Here is a 22,446-nt window from a genome sequence, read left to right on the forward strand (position 1 = left end):
CAAATGAAAGAAGTAGGGATTCAATAAAGATGATCCCCCCACTCTTAAATTAGGTTAGTTTGATTTTGTCATTACATTAACTATAAGGGATGCCATGAATTCAGATATGAAACTAACTGAAGAGGAGCTGGTTTTTTATAAGTAAAGGGCAATGTAAAAATATATATAAATAAAATGCTATAAAATAATAAGCAGCGGAATTATAAATACCTCCAGCCATATTTTGTTCAAGCTTGATGAAGAACGAAGAACAAAGAACAAAGAAACGAATGAATTTTCTGCAATACAAAGTATTCTAACAAAATTTAGAGAGTTCTTCTGGCCAATGCCTATGAGTGTGCCAATAGATGGATACACATGGCTCTTTATATAGGTAGGGTAGGGACCCTCGTTATTAATTAGATGACTGATTATTCTCCTCCCATCAAGAAGAATAAATCAAAAAATTAATATAAAAAACCGTTTTAAACCGTTATGATTTCATATAACTTAATGTGGGATAAATCATATTTAATCTTTATATTAAATAATTACCGTTATGATAATTATTTAAAATTCCAACAGTTACAAATTAAATAATTACCATTATGATAATTATTTAAATTCCAACCGTTACAATGAATTAAATGTGTTTAAGGGACACATATGTTATTTCTTACCGGCAAAACTATCTTTTTATTTTGAACCAAATTATACCCTTCACTTATAAAGGATTGGCTCCTATTCAGTTAGTCTCAATATGTACTAAACAAAAGAAATGAAGCTCAATTAGTGACTAACTATTCACAAGACAGGTTTTTTGTTGTATATATATAATTAATATATATTTATTGCCATTATTGGATAATATTAAAAATTATATTTGTATTTTATAATTATTTCACAATATTAATATGTCGGTGTAAATTAATAAATCCTTTTATATAAAAAAGGAAAATTCAAATTGGTTCAGAAGGGGGGTAGTAGGGTTGTGTGGGGGCGGGGGTGGGAAACGGGCTTCCAAAAGGCAGAGAGGCCCAAAAAAAAGTTTGAACGATTTTTAATCGTTCATGGTAAGAGAGCGCCGGTCGAAGACAGAAAAGAAAGGGAGAGAAATTTGATAGTCTGTCTAATGGCGCTTCTTCTGAGGCCCTCGGCTCCTTATCATCTCTGCTCTCTCAGAGTCCGCTTCATGGCGTCTCGCTTCCTGGCTTCTTCTTCTTGTCCGCCTCTCTCTCCTTCGTTTTTCTCTTCCTCTCGTCCTTCCCTCTTCTTCTTCAAGCCCTCTAGGTATATATACTTCTCTTCACCCCATTTCCCTCGCTCTTTCTCTTTGCTTGTCTGCCATTTGGTTCCCGGGAAAGCGTAGGAAAAGAAGGCTAGACTTGCCTAAATGTGATAACTTTTTTTTAGTAGTTCAGCAAACTTTTTTTTCAGTCTTTTTAGTAGTTCAGCAAACTTTTTTTTTTTTCTTTTCGGCAACCCAACAGAGGATTATTGTTTTATTGGCTTTATTTTTCGGAATAAAAGAAAAATTCAAAGGAAAAATATGATTGTGAATTTTGGGTATTTTTTTTTTTTTTTTTTTTTTAAAATTTTTTATTGCTGTTTTGTTTTTCTTGCTTTTTCTGGGAAACCAAATGGGGTTTTGGATGTTTGAATAGTGATATCATTTTTGTGACAATCTGTGTGGTTGGTGTGACAGGAAGAATTTTCCGTTGAGAACGAATTCGAGTCGCCTTTTGACTGGAAATGCGGTGTCTCCGAGGGCTTTCATGTCGACGAGCACGTCCGAAGCTCTGCAAGGGAGTGCGAGCTCAAAAGCTTACGGGTCTGATCAAATTCAGGTAATTTTAGTGGAAACATTATGCACATGTTACTGTTATAGAAGTTGTTCTAAATTTTCTGTTATTATATCTGAAATTGATTATTTGAAGAAAGGCGCTTCTTGTTGTTGGAAATGGTTTTTGTATTATCAGCTTGTTGAGATAATTGTTTTTGTTGGGGCTTTTAACTTGTCGCATTGACTAAGTAATGGTTTGGGTTATGCTGGTTGTCTGATGAATTTAGGTACTGCAAGGCTTAGACCCTGTTAGGAAAAGGCCAGGGATGTATATTGGAAGCACAGGACCTCGTGGTTTGCACCATCTGGTATGTCCTTTTTTCATTTTTGTTTTGTCGTGCTAATACTACTATTTTGCTGATTTCATGGGAGCAAAAAGGAAAAAAGATAATTTCTTGGAACTGAGGTTTATTCGTTTTGAAGTTACCATGCTCATTGGGTGCGCTCCTTTAGGTTTATGAAATATTAGATAATGCTGTGGATGAGGCTCAAGCGGGTTTTGCTTCAAAGATAGATGTTGTTTTGCATGAAGATGATTCTGTTAGCATCTCCGACGATGGTCGTGGGGTATGATGTATCTCCTTTCTCACTTTTGTTTTGTCGTGCTTATACTATTATGTCTGTTAGCTTTTTCCTGATTCAATCATGACAATTGATCAATATCAGTTTGAGCATTTGCTTTTAAGGTAACTAATTTAGAACTGAGGGATGGAAATTGTGGGCTATGCTTATTTTCTATGCAACTGTAACATTACCCAATATTTGTAATCGACATGTTGAGTCTCTACGCATTTCTCATTGTCAATTGCTGAGTTTGCTCCTTGATTTCCTGTGACGATGTAGAAAATTTAGATAATTTGAGGTGAAAGAAGTGTCCATGAAAAAACACTTGTAGAAAAGAGAAAAACAGCAGAGAAGAAGAGAAATTGTTTTATTCCATATTCTTGTTCCACAGGTTTACATGGGTTTAAATAGGAGAGGAATACAAACTATTATGGAAAAAATAATACGAGATTACAATCAGAATAAGAGGCCATAAATAAGAGAATAAAATCATGGAGATTAAAATCATGATATATCGGTAGTTTACCTCTTCAACAAAAACTGTATCAAGGTTGGAACATTTTTGTAATGATGTGGCTTTTTATATGCAATGATATTTTTTAATGAATTCTTGATGCATCTCAATGGCTGCAGAGATGGTGTAGTTTTGAGTATACCTTGCTTTTAGCTACAACCTTGATGAATAAAATGCGAAGAACTATTATATTGCTCTCTATGTAAGGACTTAAATGTTCCCCATAATATTTTGACTAAGATATGGCTCCCTGGCATGTTTGTCGCTCTGACAATATAAGTTTTGTTATTAATTATTGGCATGAATTGAGAATTCATTACAATTTTTAAAACTAAATTAGAATAAATTTTTAGCACTAAACCTGAAAACTTTGGGGGCTTGGAGGTCATATTCCCCCGGGTCCCACTGTAAATCCATCCTTGGTTCTGGATAAACTGCTGATTCTTGGCTTTCTCCTGGTGATTTTACATTAATAAAAATTTTGGCTATTGAAGAATCTGCTTGAGGATTAAGAGTTAATTATGCTAGATTTTAATATGCTTTGCTACTGATTTCGCTTGCTTTCTTGTCTGACTTGCACATTGCAGATTCCTACCGATATGCACCCGGTCACAAAGAAATCTGCCTTGGAGACTGTGTTGACGGTATAATTGCATACATTGACAATTTTGATTTAAAACTTCTGTTTTGAGGTTAGCAAGGAATCTGCTTCACACAGGCTAATTTCCGAGGGTTGTTCTTAGATTCTTTTAAAACTTCACACGGTTAAATGTCAATTGGGGATCTTTAAAAATTTAAATTCCATAAATTATTGACTAAAATATGCATGTGCTTTAATGGGGTGATGACAATGTCCTAATTGTGTCAATTTTTTAATATTTGAGATGCCATTCTTTTTTATGTATTTATCTATTTTTGCGCTTGATAGAATAACATATGATATTCTAGAACCTATTTTTGTGATTGTGCCTGTGTGTTTCTTTGCTTTTTTAGATTCAAGGTGTTTTATATCGCAACCTCGTTCTCTATAATGTTGCTGTTAGGCGTCAGCCACTCATGAGATATTGCAGAAAGCACTAAATGTAGACAATTTACAATGTATTACTGTCTCGACCCATCGTTTTACTTATAAAAAAACAATGAAACTACAATATATTTTTCTTTGACTTGTAGAATCAATGTGTACTTGATCGCTTTTTGCGCTTTTAATGAAATTTCTCTTACTTATAAAAGAAAAAGAAAGAATCAATGTGTTAAAATGGCACATTCATTGAGTTGAGACAGTTGCTTTGTGGAATATAAACAAGTTCATGAACTAAAGGATGAGAGTTTGCTATCACGACACTATTTGGTGTCACGAGATAACCTTGATTTAGGTCTCGTTTGGTTCATAGAATGAGTATTTCATTAGGAAAATGAATAGTTATTATTGGGAATGAAGGAGTGTGGAATGGAATAGTTATTTCTAATCCTTAGTTTGGTGACAAAAGATATGCTATAATTGGAATTGAATCAAAATTATTAAAAACTCCCACATGATTTTATTTATTTATTTATTTTTTTCTAAAACTAAATTTAATGAAAAAAATGTTTAATTGTTGTGGGTGGCTGCTTGGCCGGCCACCCATTGATGTACCAGGGGGTGGCTACAGCCACCCCCGAGAGGCTTCAGGGGTGCTCAGGCCACCCCGACGCATATCGGAGGTGGTCGCACCACCCATGGGTCCTACTGAGGGTGGCTAGCCACTCACAACAATTCAACGTTTTTTATTTTTTATTTCTTTTTAAGGGTTGAAGGGTTAAATAAAATAAAATAAATTTTTTTTTTTGGGGAAATGTTGTCTATTCCTCTCACTTTTGAGAGGAATGTGTATTCCTCTTTGTAAGGGAATAGGTCTCTACCAAATAAAAGAATGGCTATTTCATAGGAATAGTCATTCAATTCCAGGGGCCTATTCCACAAACCAAATGGACCCTTAGTATTGGTTTGAACTGATATCTGTAGTTCAATCTATTGCTAATGGTAGTTGGATCAAATGGCACCTTCTCACCTTCTCACCTTCCTCCTCCTCCGAACGAAAAAAAGAGAGAGGAGGGTATGGGAAAAACCTACTTATCAAAAAAAAAAAAAAAAAAAAAAAAAAAGGGAAAAACCTATTAACAAATGTTGTAGGGTTTGAAAACCCTGAATCCATTTATTTATTCACTGCGCTTATGAAATATTGTGTGCTTGATTAAGAGTAGTATTATAATTCCCAGGCTTTCATTGATTAGTTTTCCATAGCTATCTCCTTGTGGATTCTCTCAATATGGAAATTGATTGACTCCTATATCCCTCAATACTTTAGTAATTCCAAGAAGCAATAGAACATATTTGAAAATAAAGAAGAAGATAATAATAATCCAATTTCCAGTCTTCTACACAATGCTAACCAATTTTTGAAAATTTTTCACTTTTGAAGTTATTTATTTATTTTTCTATCAGACTCTCTCTCTCTCTCTCTCTCACTTTTCCCTAAAGGCTAACACATAAGTGCAGAACTTGACACAAGTTTTCCCCCAATGATCGGAACATAAGCATTGTCATTATTAAGGTGCAGAGAACTTGAAGTAACCTTGACAGAAGGTGAAGCAACCACCCCCACCAACAACCACAAACACCTTGACTTTGGCCTCAACTCTCAGCGTTGCCAGAGCTCTCATTGGCTTTGGCAAAGACAAGGTTGAGAGTCCTGAAGAAGCCCCGCTAATTAAAATTTATAGAGATCAGTAGATTTGGACTTTAGCCCTTAGGGTTCTTTGTCTCTTTATCTAGGTATTTTTGAGTTATTTTATAATAACTTTTGAAAGTGTGAATAGGCATAGAAGAGGGAGACAGTTAGGTCTTCTCCCCCTCCCCCTCTCTCTCTCTCTCTTCAGCAGGCGCATCCTGACCTTCCTTAGTTGTCTGTTGGTTTCTCTAGAAACGACGTTTGCCTAGTCTTCTATTTCTAGTTTTTTGCAATGGGTTATTTGAGCTGGCTTTATGTGGAAGTGTAGTCATTCGAGTTTGCATTGGAAGAGGGGGTTCGGTCTTACGAGTTTACCAAAAGAGCAGGGGCATCTTGCATTCTATATCCCTAGGTTGAGTGAGCGTGAATTGGCTGTTGGCTACCATGGAAGATTTGCTTCTAGTAGAGGCCTTGAAAGAGTTTTTAAAATCCTCTAGGGTGGGTTCTAATGCCCTTATCGCCTAGTTGTGTGCAAAAGAGTTTGACCAATATTTGGCTGTTGTAGAATATTGAGGTGGTGGGCCTTGTGGTTGTATCAAAAGGCAGAAGTGGTAGGGGGTGGTCAAGATTTGCTCCCAAGTTACAGAAGATCCAAGAAAGGTTGCAGATATCCTTTGGTGATGGTTAAAAAGTTTGTCATTTCGGGGTACCCCAAGGTGGGTACTTTTTGTCTTGCTTGAATGTGTGTCCACCGGCACCGGTGGTGTGTGCACCAGCATGGGATGTTGTCAAGAGGTTGTTTGTTGAGGTATTGGTTGGACTGAGGTTGTGTGCGACGGACTCCATGTCACTCAGAGAGAGGGTATGCCAAGCCCGATGCTACAGTGTCACAGGTTTAGAAGGCCAACGGTCTTGGAGTACTTGGGGCAACAGATCCCAGGTTTTATGTTGGTGTAGAATGCGTCGCAAACAATGGGAGTGGTTCGAGGGTGTCATGGATGTTAGTGGGGCCCTTCGAAATTTGAGTAAACAACTGGAGTTTTTGAGAGGGCAAGTGGACTGGGTAATCAAGCAGTTGGAGGCGAGCCTAGAGTCAATTGGGTCGGAGAGAATAAGTAGTTTGAAACAGACCACAATACAAGTGTTGAAGTCCAATCAAACAACAAGAATCAAACCCTCCCAAAAGCCCCCTTGTTGAAGCACAAGCCTAAAACCGCAGTCGTTGGGCCAATCCAAATTTGGGAAAAGGAGGAATAAAAGCTTGAGTGCCCTTTGAGTAAAATGCCTGTTTTGGCATAGGATTAAACCCACTCTTAAGTAGATGGTGAAGGCATGGGTTGGGGGCTTTCTCTTCTTCGGGCAACGGTCTAGGCACGAGTGCGAGCGCCATCCAACTCGTTAGGGGAGTCAGCATAATTTAGGGGGGTAGTCACTGACAATCCTCTTGTCGGTAAGGGTGTACAAGCGGGGCGGTTATTAACTACTAATAATCGCCACCAGCCGCAAACCATATAACCGCAACCGGATAATCGGATAACTGCCTAGGCCTGTTGCGGTTACCGGTTATAGGAATTTAGAAATCCGGTTAATAGCCGGGTAATCTGTAACTGGTTTATTATATTATATTATATATATTAAAAATAAATTAAAAATAGAAATAATTAAAACCTGAAAATCTAGGTTTCTTTTCTTCTTATTTTTCAATGCAATGCTCCCTGCCTGATTACCTCCCCACTTTCTCTTCTTTTCTTTTAAATAATAATGAATATTGTTTGGTAATAAAACCAAGGCTCAAGTTTTGGATACTCTCAAGTTAATGAGGGACGGCGATTAGCTAAAGGAGAGCCACGATAAGGTGAAATGACTTTAATTATTATTATTATTATTTTATTTTTTGCAAGTAAAATCGCTTTAATTATTAATACCACGATGCACATTATTATGTTAGCGAAATCTCAACAATACACAATTAAATGTACAACATTATTATACCTACATTTACAAGTTGTATTTACTTTTCAAAAAAAAATGTACAACATTATTATGTTAAAATAGTATTGCCCCTTCCAAAAAAAAAAAAAATGAAAAATCTTTTGTCCCTAAAAAATTGATAAACAACACAAACATTTGGTGCTCGATGAACTCCACAGGTCTCATCATCCATCTTCACTTTCCAAGTTTCCACCATGCTTGTCTCATCATCTTCATTTTTGAAGAGAATAATATTTTATGTTTATTTATTTTTTTAATCATAACTGAAATGTTTAATAACCGCATAACCCAAAAAAAATTCAACAATTAATGGAAAGCTGTTACCGGTTAATAACCGCATAACCGCCGGTTATTAATAACCACAACCGGTAGGTATGTTGCGGTTATTTAAAAGTGAATAACCGCCAAAACCGGTTGCGGTTATGAGGAAATAACTACAACCAGAATTGGTTGTACACCCCTGCTTGCTGGTGGCCCTTCGTCTAAACTGCTCTCTCACTCCCCACCTTCGGGTATCTTTGGTGATGAGGTTGCAACAATCATTCTTAGGCATGGGCTCCTTTATGTGAGTGTTCGTCGTGAAGTTTCCAGTTTTGGAGGGATACATCAATATTTTTTTTTTGGGGGGGGAGCAAGGGAGCAGTGTTAGTGTTGATAAGGGGAAATGAATTGTTTCCTCTGTTGTGGCCTTGGAGTGATATCAGTCATGTGGTAGGGTTCAATATTCATGAAAACGGGATCCTGCCTTGTCTGGATATGGGTTCGTACACTGTGGAAGAGCTTATTTTCTATAAGTCGTTGAGCTCTTGCCTTGTTGTGGATGAGAAACCTTATTGTACAGGGTCAGAGTCTTCAGCTTGGGTTTTGCAGAAAGTAAAGGAATTTCGTCATCATTTGGGGTTATAGTGTGCAGGTTTTGAAGAGGAGCTCATGGCCTTGCTTATAGCCATCGAAGCGAGCCGCTTCTAGAAGGATTTCACTTCCAGTTCCAAACTGGTTAATAAAGAGAATTAAAAAAAGTAAAGTATGTTTGATTGTTCTTTTTCTAGATTTTTTAGATTTGTGTTCTTCTTTCTCTTTGGATTAGGGGTATTTTGTATACATCCTTTGTACTTTGGATTGCGCCCATCTGCACTTTTTTTTTTTTTTTTGAAATATACTTTACTTATTTAAAAAAAAAGGCCTAATGTTACTTTCATTGCTCTTATTCCGAAGAAATCATGGGCTATTGATATTAAGGATTTTCGACCTATTAGCCTAGTGGGTGAAGTTTACAATTTTTTTTTTACAAAGTTCTAGCTAACAGGTTGAAAATAGTTGTGAAGAAGAGTATCTCTAAGCCTCTGAATGCTTTCATCAGGGGAAGGCAAATTCTATATTCCATGGCGCTGAGTCGTATGATTACTGCGGCAGTGAGTGGGGGTGTGTTGGATGGTTTCAGAGTGGGCGATGCCTCTTTTTCCCACCTTTTGTTCGTTGATGACACATTGATTTTCTGTGATGCTAGCTCCTCCAAGATTCGGTCTTTGCGAAGTCTCTTGCTCTTATTTGAGGCTGTATCGGGTCTTAAGGTTAACTTGGCCAAATCCAGCATTATTCCAGTGGGGAATGTCGCTCATGTGGGAAGGTTAGCCGACATTTTAGAGTGTGAAGTTGCTTATTTGCCTGTGATGTATCTGGGTCTTCCATTGGGGGCTCCTTACAAGTCTACTCGTATTTGGGATGGAGTTATTGAGAAGGTTGAAAAACGGTTGGCTAGTTGGAAAAGGTTATACCTCTCTAAGGGAGGGAGAGTGACCCTTATCAAGAGTACGCTCTCTAACTTACTTACGTACTACATGTCTCTGTTCCCTATACCGGTGAGTGTTGCTTCTCGCATGGAGAAGTTGCAACGCGATTTTCTTTGGGGTGGAATGGGTGAAGATTTTAAATACCATTTGGTGAGTTGGGAGAAGGTTTGTACTCCAATTTCGAATGGGGGGCTTGGCATTAGGAAGTTGGTTCAGTTCAATCGCGCATTGCTAGGTAAATGGTTATGGCGATTTGGCATGGATAGAGATGCTTGGTGGAGAGTCGCGGTGGATTCCAAGTATGGAAGTTTGTGGGGTGGGTGGTGCTCCCGAGAGGTTGCTGGGGCGTTTGGAGTAGGGTTGTGGAAGTTTATAAGGAAAGGTTGGGAGAATTTCTCCAAACTCCTTAGATTTGAGGTGGGGGATGGGAGCAGGATTAGATTTTGGCATGACTTGTGGTGTGGAGATTTGATTCTGAAAGAAGTGTTTCCTGATCTCTTTGGCATTGCTCGGGTGAAGGATGCGTTAGTGGCTGATAATTTGGAGAGTCTGGGCGGGTCCATTCTATGGAACGTGAGCTTTATTAGAGAGGCTTATGATTGGGAAGTCGATGTTTTTGCCTTTCTTCCAGGTGCTGGGCTCTATCAAGGTGAATTTTGAGAGGGCAGATTGTCTTAAATGGGTCCCGTCCAAGAAAGGTGTGTTTAGGGTGAAATCATATTTTGGTTCTATGATGTGCTCTGGAGGTACTCGGTTCCCATGGAAGTGTGTGTGGCGGTCTCAGGCTCCCCCAAGGGCAGCTTTCTTCACTTGGTCTGCAGCTCTAGGCAGAATTCTTACCTTGGACAATCTTAGGAAGAGGCACATTATTATTGTGGATAGATGCTGTTTTTGCAAGCGGGATGGGGAATCAGTGGACCATATTCTTCTGCATTGCGATCTGGCCTCAGCTCTATGGAACAACATTTTCTCCCGCTTTGGTATTTCGTGGGTCATGCCTAGGAGTGTGATTGACTTAGTTGCTTGTTGGTGGAAGTCTGGGAGATCTGGGAGCGCTACTTCTTGGAAGATGGTGCCTATTTGCCTTTTTTGGTGTATTTGGAGAGAAAGAAACCTTAGGTGTTTTGAGAATCTAGAGAGCTCCCTAGAGGAGGTGCTAGAGTTGTTTCTCCATACCTTGTATGTCTGGTCGATGGCTTATTTGTACCCTTTATCTATTAGCTTTGCTGAATTTCTTGCTTCTTTTTCGCTTTCTAGTTAGGAGTTTTCTGTTGTTTACTTCTAGTGTACGTAGGGGCGCCTTACGCTTTCAATAAAACTATCATTACTTATCAAAAAAAAGTTAATGAATGCCTTGATAGTAGCATCAGATATGGGGAGCCAGGTGTGCTTTGCAAATTGGATATTGAAAAGGCTTATAATTATGTTAATTGAGATTTTTGCTGTGTATGTTGAGGAGGTGCGATTTTGGGGAGAAATGACGTAATTGAATAGCACATTGTAGGAGACCTTTTGTCTCCTTTGCTGTTTGTCATCATTATGGAGGCTTTTAGTAAAATTATCTCTGCTACAATGAACGAGGGCTTTCTATCAAGCTTTTTTGTGGGTTCTAGGAATGTCGGTGCACTTAACATTTCCCATCTTTTGTTTGCGAACAACACTTTGATATTCTATGGGGCAAATCTTGATCACCTTCATTACTTTCGTTGCTTGTTCTTATACTTCGAAGTTGTCTCAGGTTTGAGAATTAATTTGGCTAAATTAGAATTGCTCCATGTTGCAATGTCAACAATATTGATGGTCTAGCTAGTATTTTGGGTTGCAGGGTCTCTTTTTTGCCTTCGGAGTATCTAGGCCTTCCGCTGGGAGCTTTTTTTATGGCCAAATCTATTTGGGATGGCATTATTGAGTAGATGGACCGTCATTTGGCTCTTTGGAAGATGATGTACTTGTCTAAGGATGTTAAGATTACCTTGATTAAGAACACCTTATCTAATTTGCCCACTTATTTTATCTTTCTTTTTTCCCTCTCCCTGCTGGTGTTGCCAATAGCATAGACAAGCAGCTTTCTTGTAAGGTGGTATTGGTGAAGAGTTCAAATTTCACCTGATAAGCTGGTCCAAAGTTTGTCCTCCGATCTTGAGGGATTGGGGGAGGGGTGTTGGGGTCCGAAATTTTCTTCTATTCAACTGAGCTCTCTTGGGGAAGTGGTTATGGTGTTACATGTATGAAAAAGAGGCTCTGTGAAGGGTGGTACTGAATTTTAAATATGGCAACTCATGGGGTGGGTGGTGTTCTATTTATGTTCATGGGTTGTATGGGGTGGGTTTATCGAAAAATATCAGGATGGGCTAGGGGGAGTTTTCTAGTCATATTAGATATGAGGTGGGTGACGGCTCAAAGATTAGATTTTGGCATAACGTGTAGTGTGGAGATCAGACCCTTAAGGTAGCTTTTCTAGAATTATTCAGTATTGTTTATTTTAAGGATGCTTCCATGGTAGATCATTTGGAGTTTTCTAGAGACTCTCATTAGTATTGGAGCGGTGCATGTCTGGGAGGTAGATTTCTTTACCCCATTTTTCAATCTGTTGTACTCTTTCATAATGAGATGAGGCAGTGAAGACAAGCTTTGCTGGACCCCTTCCAAAAGAGGATTGTTCGATGTTAGGCCATTCTATAATGTTCTTTCTCCCATTGATAGTACTCATTTTCCTTGGAAGAGTATTTGGTGGAATAATGTTCCCTTGAAAGTGACGTGTTTTGCTAGGTCGGCTGCTTTCAGGAAGATCTTCACTATGGATAACCTAAGGAAGCAACATATAATAGTGGTAGATATGTGTTGTATTTGCAGAAAGAGTGGGGAATCTGTTGATCACCTTTTACTCCATTGTGAGATTGCTAGTGCCTTTCGGAATACTATTTTCAATCTTTTTGGGCTAGACTAAGTCATGCCTAGATGAGTGGTAGACCTCTTTGCCTGTTGGAAATGGCAGTTTGGTAGTCTTCATGGTATAATGGTGTGGAAGATGGTTCTGTCTTGCCTAATGTGCTATATTTGGACGGAAAGAAATTATCAAAGTTTTAAAGATTGTGAGAAGATGGTGGTGGAGTTAAAATGTTTTTTTTCTTCAATACCCTTTATCACTAGACGTTTGCCTATGATTGCTTTCATATTTCTAGTTTTCATAATTTTCCTGATCTTTTTTTTATTTTTTATTTTTTTTTCCCTCTTTGGTTTGGTGTTTCTCTTATATTCTTCCTGTGTACTTGGATTGTGCCCTTGCGCTTTTTAAGGAATTTCATTTACTTATCAAAAAAAGAAGTTCAAATTTTTCTCTATCAAAAAATTAACTCAAAATTTAGGATCATTGTTTGTATATCGCTTAAATAAATGCAGATAGTCCTCCTGTAGTCATCTGAAACTTTTTAATGAATTTCAATTTCTTATCAAAAAAAGAAGTTCAAATTTTTCTCTATAAATAAAGTAACTCAAAATTTAGGATCATCGTTTGTATATCGCTTAAATAAATGCAGATAGTCCTCCTGTAGTCATCTGAATGCCGGTGTATAAAGTTTAAAATACTTAATCTGGCTTCTCCAACTATGTTTAAGATTTGTTCAAGTAAATTGGACAATCTGATTGTATTTTGAATGACAGAACTATCGTAGTTTTTGGTTCTTTAAATGTGTATTAGATTTTGGTTTTCAGCTCTGAAAATGAGTCCCTTATAAAAATATCAGTTGACACTTGTGTCTTGTGAGCAATTTTTACTATGATTTTTTATTTTTATTTTTAACAATTCTGATTATTTTGTAAAATATGGATGCTTGTCGAATTGTGCAGGTATTACATGCGGGTGGCAAATTTGGTGGTTCTAGTAGTGGATATTCTGTGTCAGGCGGTTTGCATGGTGTGGGTTTATCTGTTGTTAATGCTTTGTCTGAGGTTTGCGTTGACTTCTCTTATAACTTCTTTTAGCTGCCTTCTTCTGATTTTTTAGTATCTATGTTTGAGTTTTCATTTAAGATTTCTTGAGGACTGTTAATTTCCTCAAGGCTATGGATCAAATTGTGAAATTTCTTCTCTTTTTCTTTTTTCCCACCATCCAAAGGGATGAAAATGACTCTTGACCTTATTTATTTTTATTTTTTTAAAAAATTGTGAATTTTCTATCTTGGTTTATCTTATTTGCTGAGTAATTCTAGAAGTCACTTTTGTGTCATTCTTGTGTCCTTCCAAGAATGATATGGCATTTAAAATTACCATTTGATCAAAATTTAATAGTGATCAATCGCAAGCTCAATGATGATTTTAAAAGTCACATCTGTTTTAGAGGGACACAAGAGTAACAAAAGAGTGACTTCTAGCATTACTCCTATTTGCTACATCCCTTTTTTTTTTGATAAGTAATAAATGTTTTATTAAAAAAAAAAAGCGTTAGGCGCTACTAAGTACACCAGAAGTATACACAGGAACAACCAAACCATCCCACAAAAAGAAACCCAACAAACTTCTTGTATGCTTAGGGGCACCTTTACGCTTTTTATAAAATTTCTCTACTTACCTATCAAAAAAAAAAAAGAAGAGAAACCCAACAAACCATTGAAGTGGCTTAACTTAAAAAAAAAAAAATTTGAATAAAAGCTTATGTTTTTATTTTTATTTTTTATTTTTACATAATGATGGGTTTCAACTTTCACGTAATGTTGGATTGAACATTGTAATGCATCTTGGAAAAACGTCAGTAAAAGATGTTCAGACTAAAAGGGATGTAGATGGGAAAACATATTATAACATCTTGACGTATACTTATGGTGATAATGAAGATTTAAGGAGTTTTACTTTTTATTGAGTTTTTATCACTTGTTATGTCTTGCTTTTTGTATATTTGAGGTTCCAGCTCGGCTATCATTATCTAGAAGACTCAGATGATGTCTTACTTCACAGGCACTAGAAGTTACCATTTGGCGCGATGGAATGGAGTACCAGCAAAGATACTCTCGCGGGAAGCCTGAGACAACTCTAACAAGTCAATTACTTCCACCTGAATTAAAAGATCGTCAAGGAACACACATCAGATTTTGGCCTGACAAAGAAGGTTTTCCTTGGCCTTCCAAGCCCCATATGCATCATTTATGCCAAATTATATAATTACAATTACAGTGATTTACGCATGTTTTTATTTTTATTTTTTAAAATTTCTGGACCTCTCATGCAGTATTCACTACCGCTATTCAGTTTGACTACAACACAATAGCTGGAAGAATTAGGGAGCTAGCTTTTCTCAATCCTAAGGTAAATTCATTATTTTTGATTAGGTGAATGAATCTTTCCTCACATACGGTTACAGCTTACTATTTTTCTATGTAACTATGTACTTCACAGCTTACTATCTCCTGTGGCTTGACCTTTGCAGCTCACTATCACTCTTAAAAAAGAAGATAATGATCCGGAGAAGAACCAGTATAATGAGTACTTCTATGCAGGGGGATTGGTTGAATATGTGACATGGCTAAATACTGATAAGGTATGCTTGACCTTTTACCACCTTCACTATTCTTGTAGTCTGCCCTTAGTTGTTGTTCTATTTCACTTTTACCTAGGATTCACATTGGTTGAGATCACATTTAAACCTCGTGTATATATGTACACACGTCAGTTGAGATTGGATTTTACCTATGATCCGTATCATGCATAGAAGCATATATGTGTCTTTATGTGACTTCTTGTGTTGCACATAGGCTTCCAAATGAGTGAAGCAGTAGTGTTAGCATACCAGCACTCCTAGATTTCAGTTGACACTACCAAGTGTCAATTTCTATACTTGCCATCACTTAATCATGATTAACCATAAGGTTTATTTATGTTAGCAACGACATAAAGATTCTATACCAATAACGTAATAGTAATGTAATAGTAGGGTTCTCTATATCAATAACCTCGAGGGAGCTGGAAAATTCTTTTCTTCAAGAGGAGATTAGTTGGAGACAGAAGTCAAGGGTTCTTTGGCTTAGAGAGGGTGACAAATGCACCAAATTTTTTCACTGGGTAGCCAACTCGAATAGGAGGTTCAATTCCATAGAGTCTCTCTCAGTCAATGGCCCAGTTACTTCTGATCAACAGGACATTAGGGATCATGTTGCTCAGTACTATGAATCCTTATTTTCAGAACCATATAGTTGGCGGCCTAGGTTGGACAACCTTGTTTTCAAAGTTTTGGACGTAGAAGAGGCCTCTTCTTTAGAACTACCTTTTGAGGAAAGGGAGGTTTTTGAGGTGGTTAAAGGCATGAATCCTGATAAGGCTCCAAGTGCTGATGGGTTCTCCTTAGCGTTTTTCCAAGATTGTTGGGACGTGATCAAGTTTGATTTTATGGGGGTTTTCCAAGACTTTCACACTCATAGTAAGTTTGTCAAAAGCCTTAATGCCACTTTTATTGCTTTGATTCCGAAGAAGTCTGAGGCTTTGGATCTTAAAGACTTTCGGCCTATCAGTCTTGTTAGTGGTCTTTACAAGATCATTGCTATAGTTCTTCTTACTTATCAAAAAAAAAAAGAAAAAAAAAAAGATCATTACTATAGTTCTCGTGAATAGAATGAGGAGGGTTATGGAGAAAGTTTTTTTGAATTCTCAGAATGCCTTTGTGAAAGGTAGGCAAATCCTTGACTTAGTTCTTATAGCTAATGAGTGTTTGGATAGTCGTATCAAATCCGGTGAACCAGGGTTGATTTGCAAGCTGGATATAGAGAAGGCATATGATCATGTCAATTGGGATTTCTTATTGTATATGTAGAGAAGATGTGGTTTTGGGGAGAAATGGTGTTCTTGGATAGCGAATTGCAACACTTTGGTGCGCTTCTCTGTCTTTGTGAATGGCACCCTGTCTGGTTTTTTTAGCAGCTCTCGTGGGCTAAGGCAGGGTGATCCTCTATCTCCTCTTTTGTTTGTCATTGTGATAGAGGCCCTAAGTAAGTTGATCACTGCTTTTATCCACAGAGGTCTTCTATCAGGTTTCTCTGTGGGTTTTGGAAGCTCTAAGATGGTTAACATTTCTCATCTGTTGTTCGTAGATGATACTTTGGTTTTTTGTGGGGTGAATGCTGATCATCTTTGATATCTACGTGTGTTGTTCTTGTGCTTTGAAGCTGTCTTAGGTTTAAAAATTAACTGGCTAAATCTTTTTTGGTTCTTGTGGGTTGTGTGGATAATGTGGATGGCTTGGCTAGCAACTTGGATTGTGGGATTTCCTCTTTACCGCTACAGTATCCTGGCCTTCCGTTAGGGGCCTCTTTTAAGGCCAAGTCCATATGGGATGGTGTTGTTGGTAAGATTGAGAGGTGATCGGCGAGCTGGAAGCAGATGTATCTGTCTAAAGGTGGTAGGGTTACCCTAATAAAGAGCACTCTTTCCAACCTTCCCATGTATTTCTTGTCTCTATTCCCTATTCCTGCCAGTGTGGCAAATCGTATAGAGAAGCTTTATCGAGATTTCTTATGGGGAGGTTTAGGTGACGAATTCAAATACCACTTGGTTAGTGGTCCAAAGTTTGCTCCCCTATTATTGAAGGTGGCTTGGGCATTTGAAATTTGAGGATCTTCAATGAGGCTCTGTTAGGGAAATGGTTGTGACATTATGTGCATGAGAGAGAGGCTTGGTGGAAATCTGTTGTGGATGCAAAGTACGGCATTGATTGGGCTGGGTGGTGTTCCTTGGCCCTCCCTAGGTCTCACGGAGTGGGGCTTTGGAAGAAAATAAGGAAGGGGTGGAGTTTGTTTTGCAGACATACCAGTCTTATTTTGGGAAATGGGTCAATAATAAGATTTTGGGATGATGTGTGGTGTGGAGAGTTGCCCCTCAAGGAAGTTTTTCCGGTTTTGTATGGCATAGCTTGTGATAAGACTGCGCCCGTTGCAACTCACTTGGCTTCGGAGAGTGGTTCCATTCAATGGGATGTGAGTTTTGCACATGATTGGGAGGTGGATGTCTTGGCTTCCTTCTTTTTCTTGTTGTATTCCATTAGAGTGGGTCACAATGGAGAAGATCAGCTTTGGTGGTCTCCTTCTCACAAAGGGAAATTTGAGGTCAGATTTTTCTATAAGGCCATTGCTTGCAAAGAGGTAGTGCACTTCCCTTGGAAAAGTATTTGGCGGACCAAGGCTCCATTAAAAGTGGCTTTCTTCGCTTGGATGACAGCGCTAGGGAAGATCCTTACCATGGACAACTTTTGAAAGAGATGTGTTATTGTGATTGATAGATGTTGTATGTGCAAAACAAATGGGGAGTCTGTGATCATTTTCTTCTTCATTGTGAGCTTGCACGCGCTTTATGGGATGCTATCTTTAGTCGCTTTAGTCTGTCTTGGGTTATGCCTCTCCGGGTGGTAGATTTATTCTCTTACTGGTGGTCAGGTGGTCGCTCTCGGAGTGCTGTTGTATGGAAGATGGTTTATTCTTGTCTTTTATGGTGCTTGTGGAGAGAACGTAATGATAGACAGTTCGAGAACAAAGAAATGACGATTGAGGAGCTTATTACTTTTTTCTTCTTTTCTTTGTACTCTTAAATTGCGGCACTCCTAGTTCCTTTAGTGATTTTTTTGTTCTTTTTTCTTCTCCTTCTTAGCTGCTTTTCTTGTATACTTCCTGTGTATTTGACTGTGCTTTGCATTTTTTATTGATATCTTTCTTATTTATCAAAAAAGAAGAAGAAGAAGTAGGGTTTGGGGTTTACTAGGTCTAAATGTTCGACCTGGCTCCTCTTTAATGGGGCAGCTAGATACTTCTATATCACAACTCACATGGCCTGTGGTGAATAGGATAATCTTGTAAAAACATTTTCAGTTTATTTTTCTTGACTGAAATGGTATTTGTGATGTTTAATATATATGGGTTTCTTTTGGCATGTGCATCTTTTTGTGAAGATGGTTTGACTGATGATTCTTTGATTTAGAAACCGCTTCACGACGTCGTGGGTTTCAGTAAAGAGAAAGATGGCGTCACAATTGATGTAGCTCTCCAATGGTAAATTATTCAATCTCCTATTCCTGTGCAATTCTAAGTGTTGCTATTCCTTCATCCAATAAGGAATAAAAACAATACAATAGACCGGAAGAACAACAAACAAATTCTTTCTCGGCCTTTTCCTTTTCTTTTGTTTGGAGGTTGGGGTTTAAAACAAGCTTCACCTCTTTGCTCATATATTGATGGATTTGTATCTTTTCTGTTGGTGCTTGAGTTTTTTGTGAATTGGGATTAATATGGTGGACTTCAAATTATGGGCGGGTATTATTTATGTCAATGACATCAATCTCCAAATACAAAGTTTATTGGGATAATATTATGCAAATTGTCGATAATCATTGCTTGTATTAATCTATGATATGATTCAGTTTTTTTTATTCTGTACTAGGTGTTCGGATGCATATTCAGACACAATGCTGGGATACGCTAATAGCATACGTACTGTTGATGGTGGCACCCATATAGATGGTACAAAGGCTTCTTTAACAAGAACTCTGAATAACCTTGGGAAGAAGTCAAAGATTATGAAGGTGCATCTTTCTACCTTATTGTCAAGTGTCAAGGGATTTTCACCATCCCTGTCAACCTCTGACTGTTTTCCCTCTTTCCCCCTCCCGTGGGGGGACCACATCGACTATTGACCTGTTAAGGAGTTGAGAGACTAGAATCTCTTGTACTACTTGTTGGATGAGACATTTTGCCTGTGGCTTGAGATACATATTATTATGAAAAGGACTAGGGTAACAGATGAATTTACATATCTAGATGTATACTTAAAGGACTTTTTCAGGATATGTTTCCATTATGAACTTCTAAAGGTTTTCTCCCGTCCTCCATCTATAAAGTTTCTTAGGTTCTTCATCTATGATGTGTAAAGAAACAGCAATACACAGTTTTTTTATGGCTCAGTTATCACTCACAAACAAGTTACCAAATGCTTTTGCTTGCATCATGCCAATGACTGCTGGAACAGATTCCATCTCTCCCCATAATTAAGGGATGGAGGGTGAGGTCACAGTATCAGTCCTGTGTGGGTGTGAATTGTAGTTACCTGTTAAAAAAGCTGTTCTGTTTGTTTCGTTTAAAGTGCTCATTCTCCTAGGCAAGTTTCAGTAATATTGCATTTAGAAGATTTACTGCCTTCCATTGATTCAAGTGAGTAGCTCAAAATTTCAGTATTGTGAGGCATCTTCTGTTTTCTTCCAGGATAAGGATATTACTCTAGGCGGTGAACATGTAAGGGAGGGATTAACATGTGTTGTCTCAGTCAAGGTTCCAAATCCAGAGTTTGAAGGACAAACAAAGGTACTGGCTATTTTATAATTATCTAATCTGAGTACTGATGTCCTTTTTTTTTTTTTTTTTTTTTTTTTTTTTTTTTTTGTGTTTTTGTGTTTTTGTTTTTTCTTTTCCATAGTCACTGTTGTCTTACTATAGTAGTTGTTCTGTGTATTGCCAAAAGACAAGGTTGGGAAATCCTGAGGTGCGAAAAGTGGTTGATCAATCCATTCAAGAGTATCTTACTGAATACTTGGAATTACATCCAGATGTACTTGATTCAATCCTTTCTAAGTCTTTAAATGCTCTCAAGGTACCTCTTTTGGGACTCAAAAACATTACTTGGATTCTGTAGCTATCTTACTAATCAAAATGTTCTGTTACTGTGTCTCCACCATTGATGTACCTTAGAATTCAGACCTTTTTCTCATGTCTATTGTTTCCCTTATTAGGCAGCTCTGGCAGCAAAGAGGGCTAGGGAATTGGTGAGACAAAAGAGTGTATTAAGATCATCATCACTTCCTGGAAAACTAGCTGATTGCTCATCCACTAATCCTGAAGAATCAGGTACATTTTGTTCTTTTTTTCTTATGTTGAATTCAAGGTGCATGACGGAAATCTATCTAATATTAATGATTTGAAGGTTGTGGTTAAGGATTTGTTGAATGGTCTTCATGTTCTAATTCTAATAATTTCTTGTACTTTATTTTTACTGGTCTTATCTTTAGATCATTTGAGTACTAATTCATTCATGTTTCTTAGGAAAATTGACAATATCTAAGATGAGTAAAAAGATATCTGTTATAAGAGCTATATCTCTTTTTAATTTCAGAAACTTTTTGTTGTCTGTGTATTCAATAAGAGGTCTTATTACTTGTATTGGTTTCTTTTGAATTTCATATCCACAATGTTCATTATTCTTCTCTGCTCCAGTTCTTTGGGCTTTCTTTTCCCTTGCTCCTAATTTCTTTTTGATGATGTAACTTGTTGACTTCTACACTTGAGTCATATTTGCATCTGCAGAATTGTTTATATAGTCTGTCTTTTTCCCCCGTTTTTTCTGTCTATCTAGAAAGCTGTTGTTTGTATTGCCAGAAAGCCTGTTTGTATGTGTATTCTTTATTCTTTTTCATGCTCCTACTTTCTTTTGGGAGATTGAACTTGTCAAATTTTTTTTTGATAAGTAATTGGCCTCAAGGGGAGAGAAAATGGGAGATTTGAATTAGTGACCTCTGATAGAACTACCCTTTGGGGTTTATTAATCCTTCGTTTTATCCTTCTGAACAGTTCCAACACATTGGTTAGTTGTCTTTTTTGTTGATTTCTTTCTCTACTTTAAAAGTGGTTTCTTTGTTGGAAACTCATATTGGTGCCTTCAGTATTATAAAGAAATGAGTTGATGCTCCTACTTGATCATTTCCAAGTAGATTTTAGATTTTAAATGTAGTATGAAATAGAACATGCTGCTAAATCGAAACTTTAATTTCTATTGATTTTTTTTTCCCTACTATGTTAGTCTTTTTGCCATTTCAATGAATTTGGTTGCTTGAACATCTTGGCACATATAAGTAAATTGATGTACTATATATTGCGTGAATGAATGTTTGTTCTGCATTTTTATTGGTACATGTAAAGTCACTTTATCTAATATTCCAACACCTCTCGATGTGTGATAGTGTGTCCCAGCACTTTTCTTTTGTCTGTTAATTCCTCTGGTGTACGCGTCGAGCCAGTTTTCCGTTTCATTTATTTTTTGTCATAGGTTGTTCGAGATGGTTCTTCGTTGAAGCAAAATCTTTCGAGTTTGCAGTTGAAGAGGGAGTTTCCGTCCTATGGATCATTGAAAGAAGCATGGGTGTTCTTTGATCAATATTTTTGGTTGAAGTCGGTTTGTCTTTGTTGTTGGCTACTTTGGAGGCCTTGTCTCAAGCGGAGGGCTTGAAGGCCTTTGTGAAGTTGTCCAGGGTTGGTAATAAAGCCTTCCTTGCCCAGAGTTGTTCTAATAGTCACGGACATTTCTTGGCTCTCACGGAATATTGAGGTTTTGGTCAGAGAGGATATATTGTGATCCAGAAGGCAGAGAAGGTAAGGGTTGGTGAGGCTGTGTTTGAGCTGTGATAGACACTAGATTTTTTCCAATCATTCGTCAGCGCTAGGAATAGAGTGATGTCAACCCATAAGATTCAAGGTGATTCTCCTTCGACAGACATGGGTGGTAACCCATTGGCCGTTTGTGCTAAAAGTTCTGGTTAAGGTTGTCAGTAAACGGACGTATGCGAAGGTGCTAGTAGGGTCAGGGTAGACTCTGACAATCACCACAAAGCAAAGGGACACTTATGGCACTCCCGATGCAAGAAATCTTACAGCACAAGGGGGTGTCATTGGTAGGGGAGCCTCTCGAGAAAGCTCAGAGCATCCTCGATGTCTTGGTAGTGTAGTTTGCTCGAAGGATGCTTTGGGTGTTAACTTGGATGTTTGTGTCCTTAGGAACTTGTTGGTTTCTCTAAAAGAGGAAGTGGAGCGTTTAATTGTTAGATTAGAGTTAGGCCAGGGTCTTCTTGGAATGCAGTGTAGGTCCTGATAGGGCTGTAGTAGATGAGCTAGAGCCCAAACTAGTTGGGAGGGCCCTCTCGACTTCTTTTGTTGGTGAGCAAGTTTCATACCTAAAACTATTGGCCCAATCCAATAGGGTGAAAGCTAAAGGTTTAGGCCCGCCATCTCTTAATTGGTCACGAGCTACATGCCAGTATCTGCC

General features: G+C 37.8%; 1 protein-coding gene across 1 annotated transcript in view; it reads left to right on the forward strand.

The window, feature by feature from the left end:
- The first annotated feature begins 1,036 nt into the window (after window positions 1-1,036).
- Window positions 1,037-22,446, forward strand: part of LOC133874038 (DNA gyrase subunit B, chloroplastic/mitochondrial-like) — a 34,271-nt gene continuing 12,861 nt past the window's right edge. Inside the window, exons 1-14 of the mRNA XM_062311868.1 lie at window positions 1,037-1,269; window positions 1,685-1,826; window positions 2,050-2,130; window positions 2,276-2,389; window positions 3,488-3,544; window positions 13,240-13,341; window positions 14,344-14,494; window positions 14,615-14,691; window positions 14,813-14,923; window positions 18,343-18,413; window positions 18,802-18,943; window positions 19,620-19,718; window positions 19,876-20,004; window positions 20,144-20,258. Coding sequence (XP_062167852.1) covers window positions 1,112-1,269; window positions 1,685-1,826; window positions 2,050-2,130; window positions 2,276-2,389; window positions 3,488-3,544; window positions 13,240-13,341; window positions 14,344-14,494; window positions 14,615-14,691; window positions 14,813-14,923; window positions 18,343-18,413; window positions 18,802-18,943; window positions 19,620-19,718; window positions 19,876-20,004; window positions 20,144-20,258 — 1,549 coding nt within the window. The 5' untranslated portion in view covers window positions 1,037-1,111. The remainder of the gene's footprint in view (window positions 1,270-1,684; window positions 1,827-2,049; window positions 2,131-2,275; window positions 2,390-3,487; window positions 3,545-13,239; window positions 13,342-14,343; window positions 14,495-14,614; window positions 14,692-14,812; window positions 14,924-18,342; window positions 18,414-18,801; window positions 18,944-19,619; window positions 19,719-19,875; window positions 20,005-20,143; window positions 20,259-22,446) is intronic.

Source organism: Alnus glutinosa, chromosome 7, assembly GCF_958979055.1.
Source record: "Alnus glutinosa chromosome 7, dhAlnGlut1.1, whole genome shotgun sequence".
In the NCBI taxonomy this organism is placed as follows: Eukaryota; Viridiplantae; Streptophyta; class Magnoliopsida; order Fagales; family Betulaceae; genus Alnus; species Alnus glutinosa.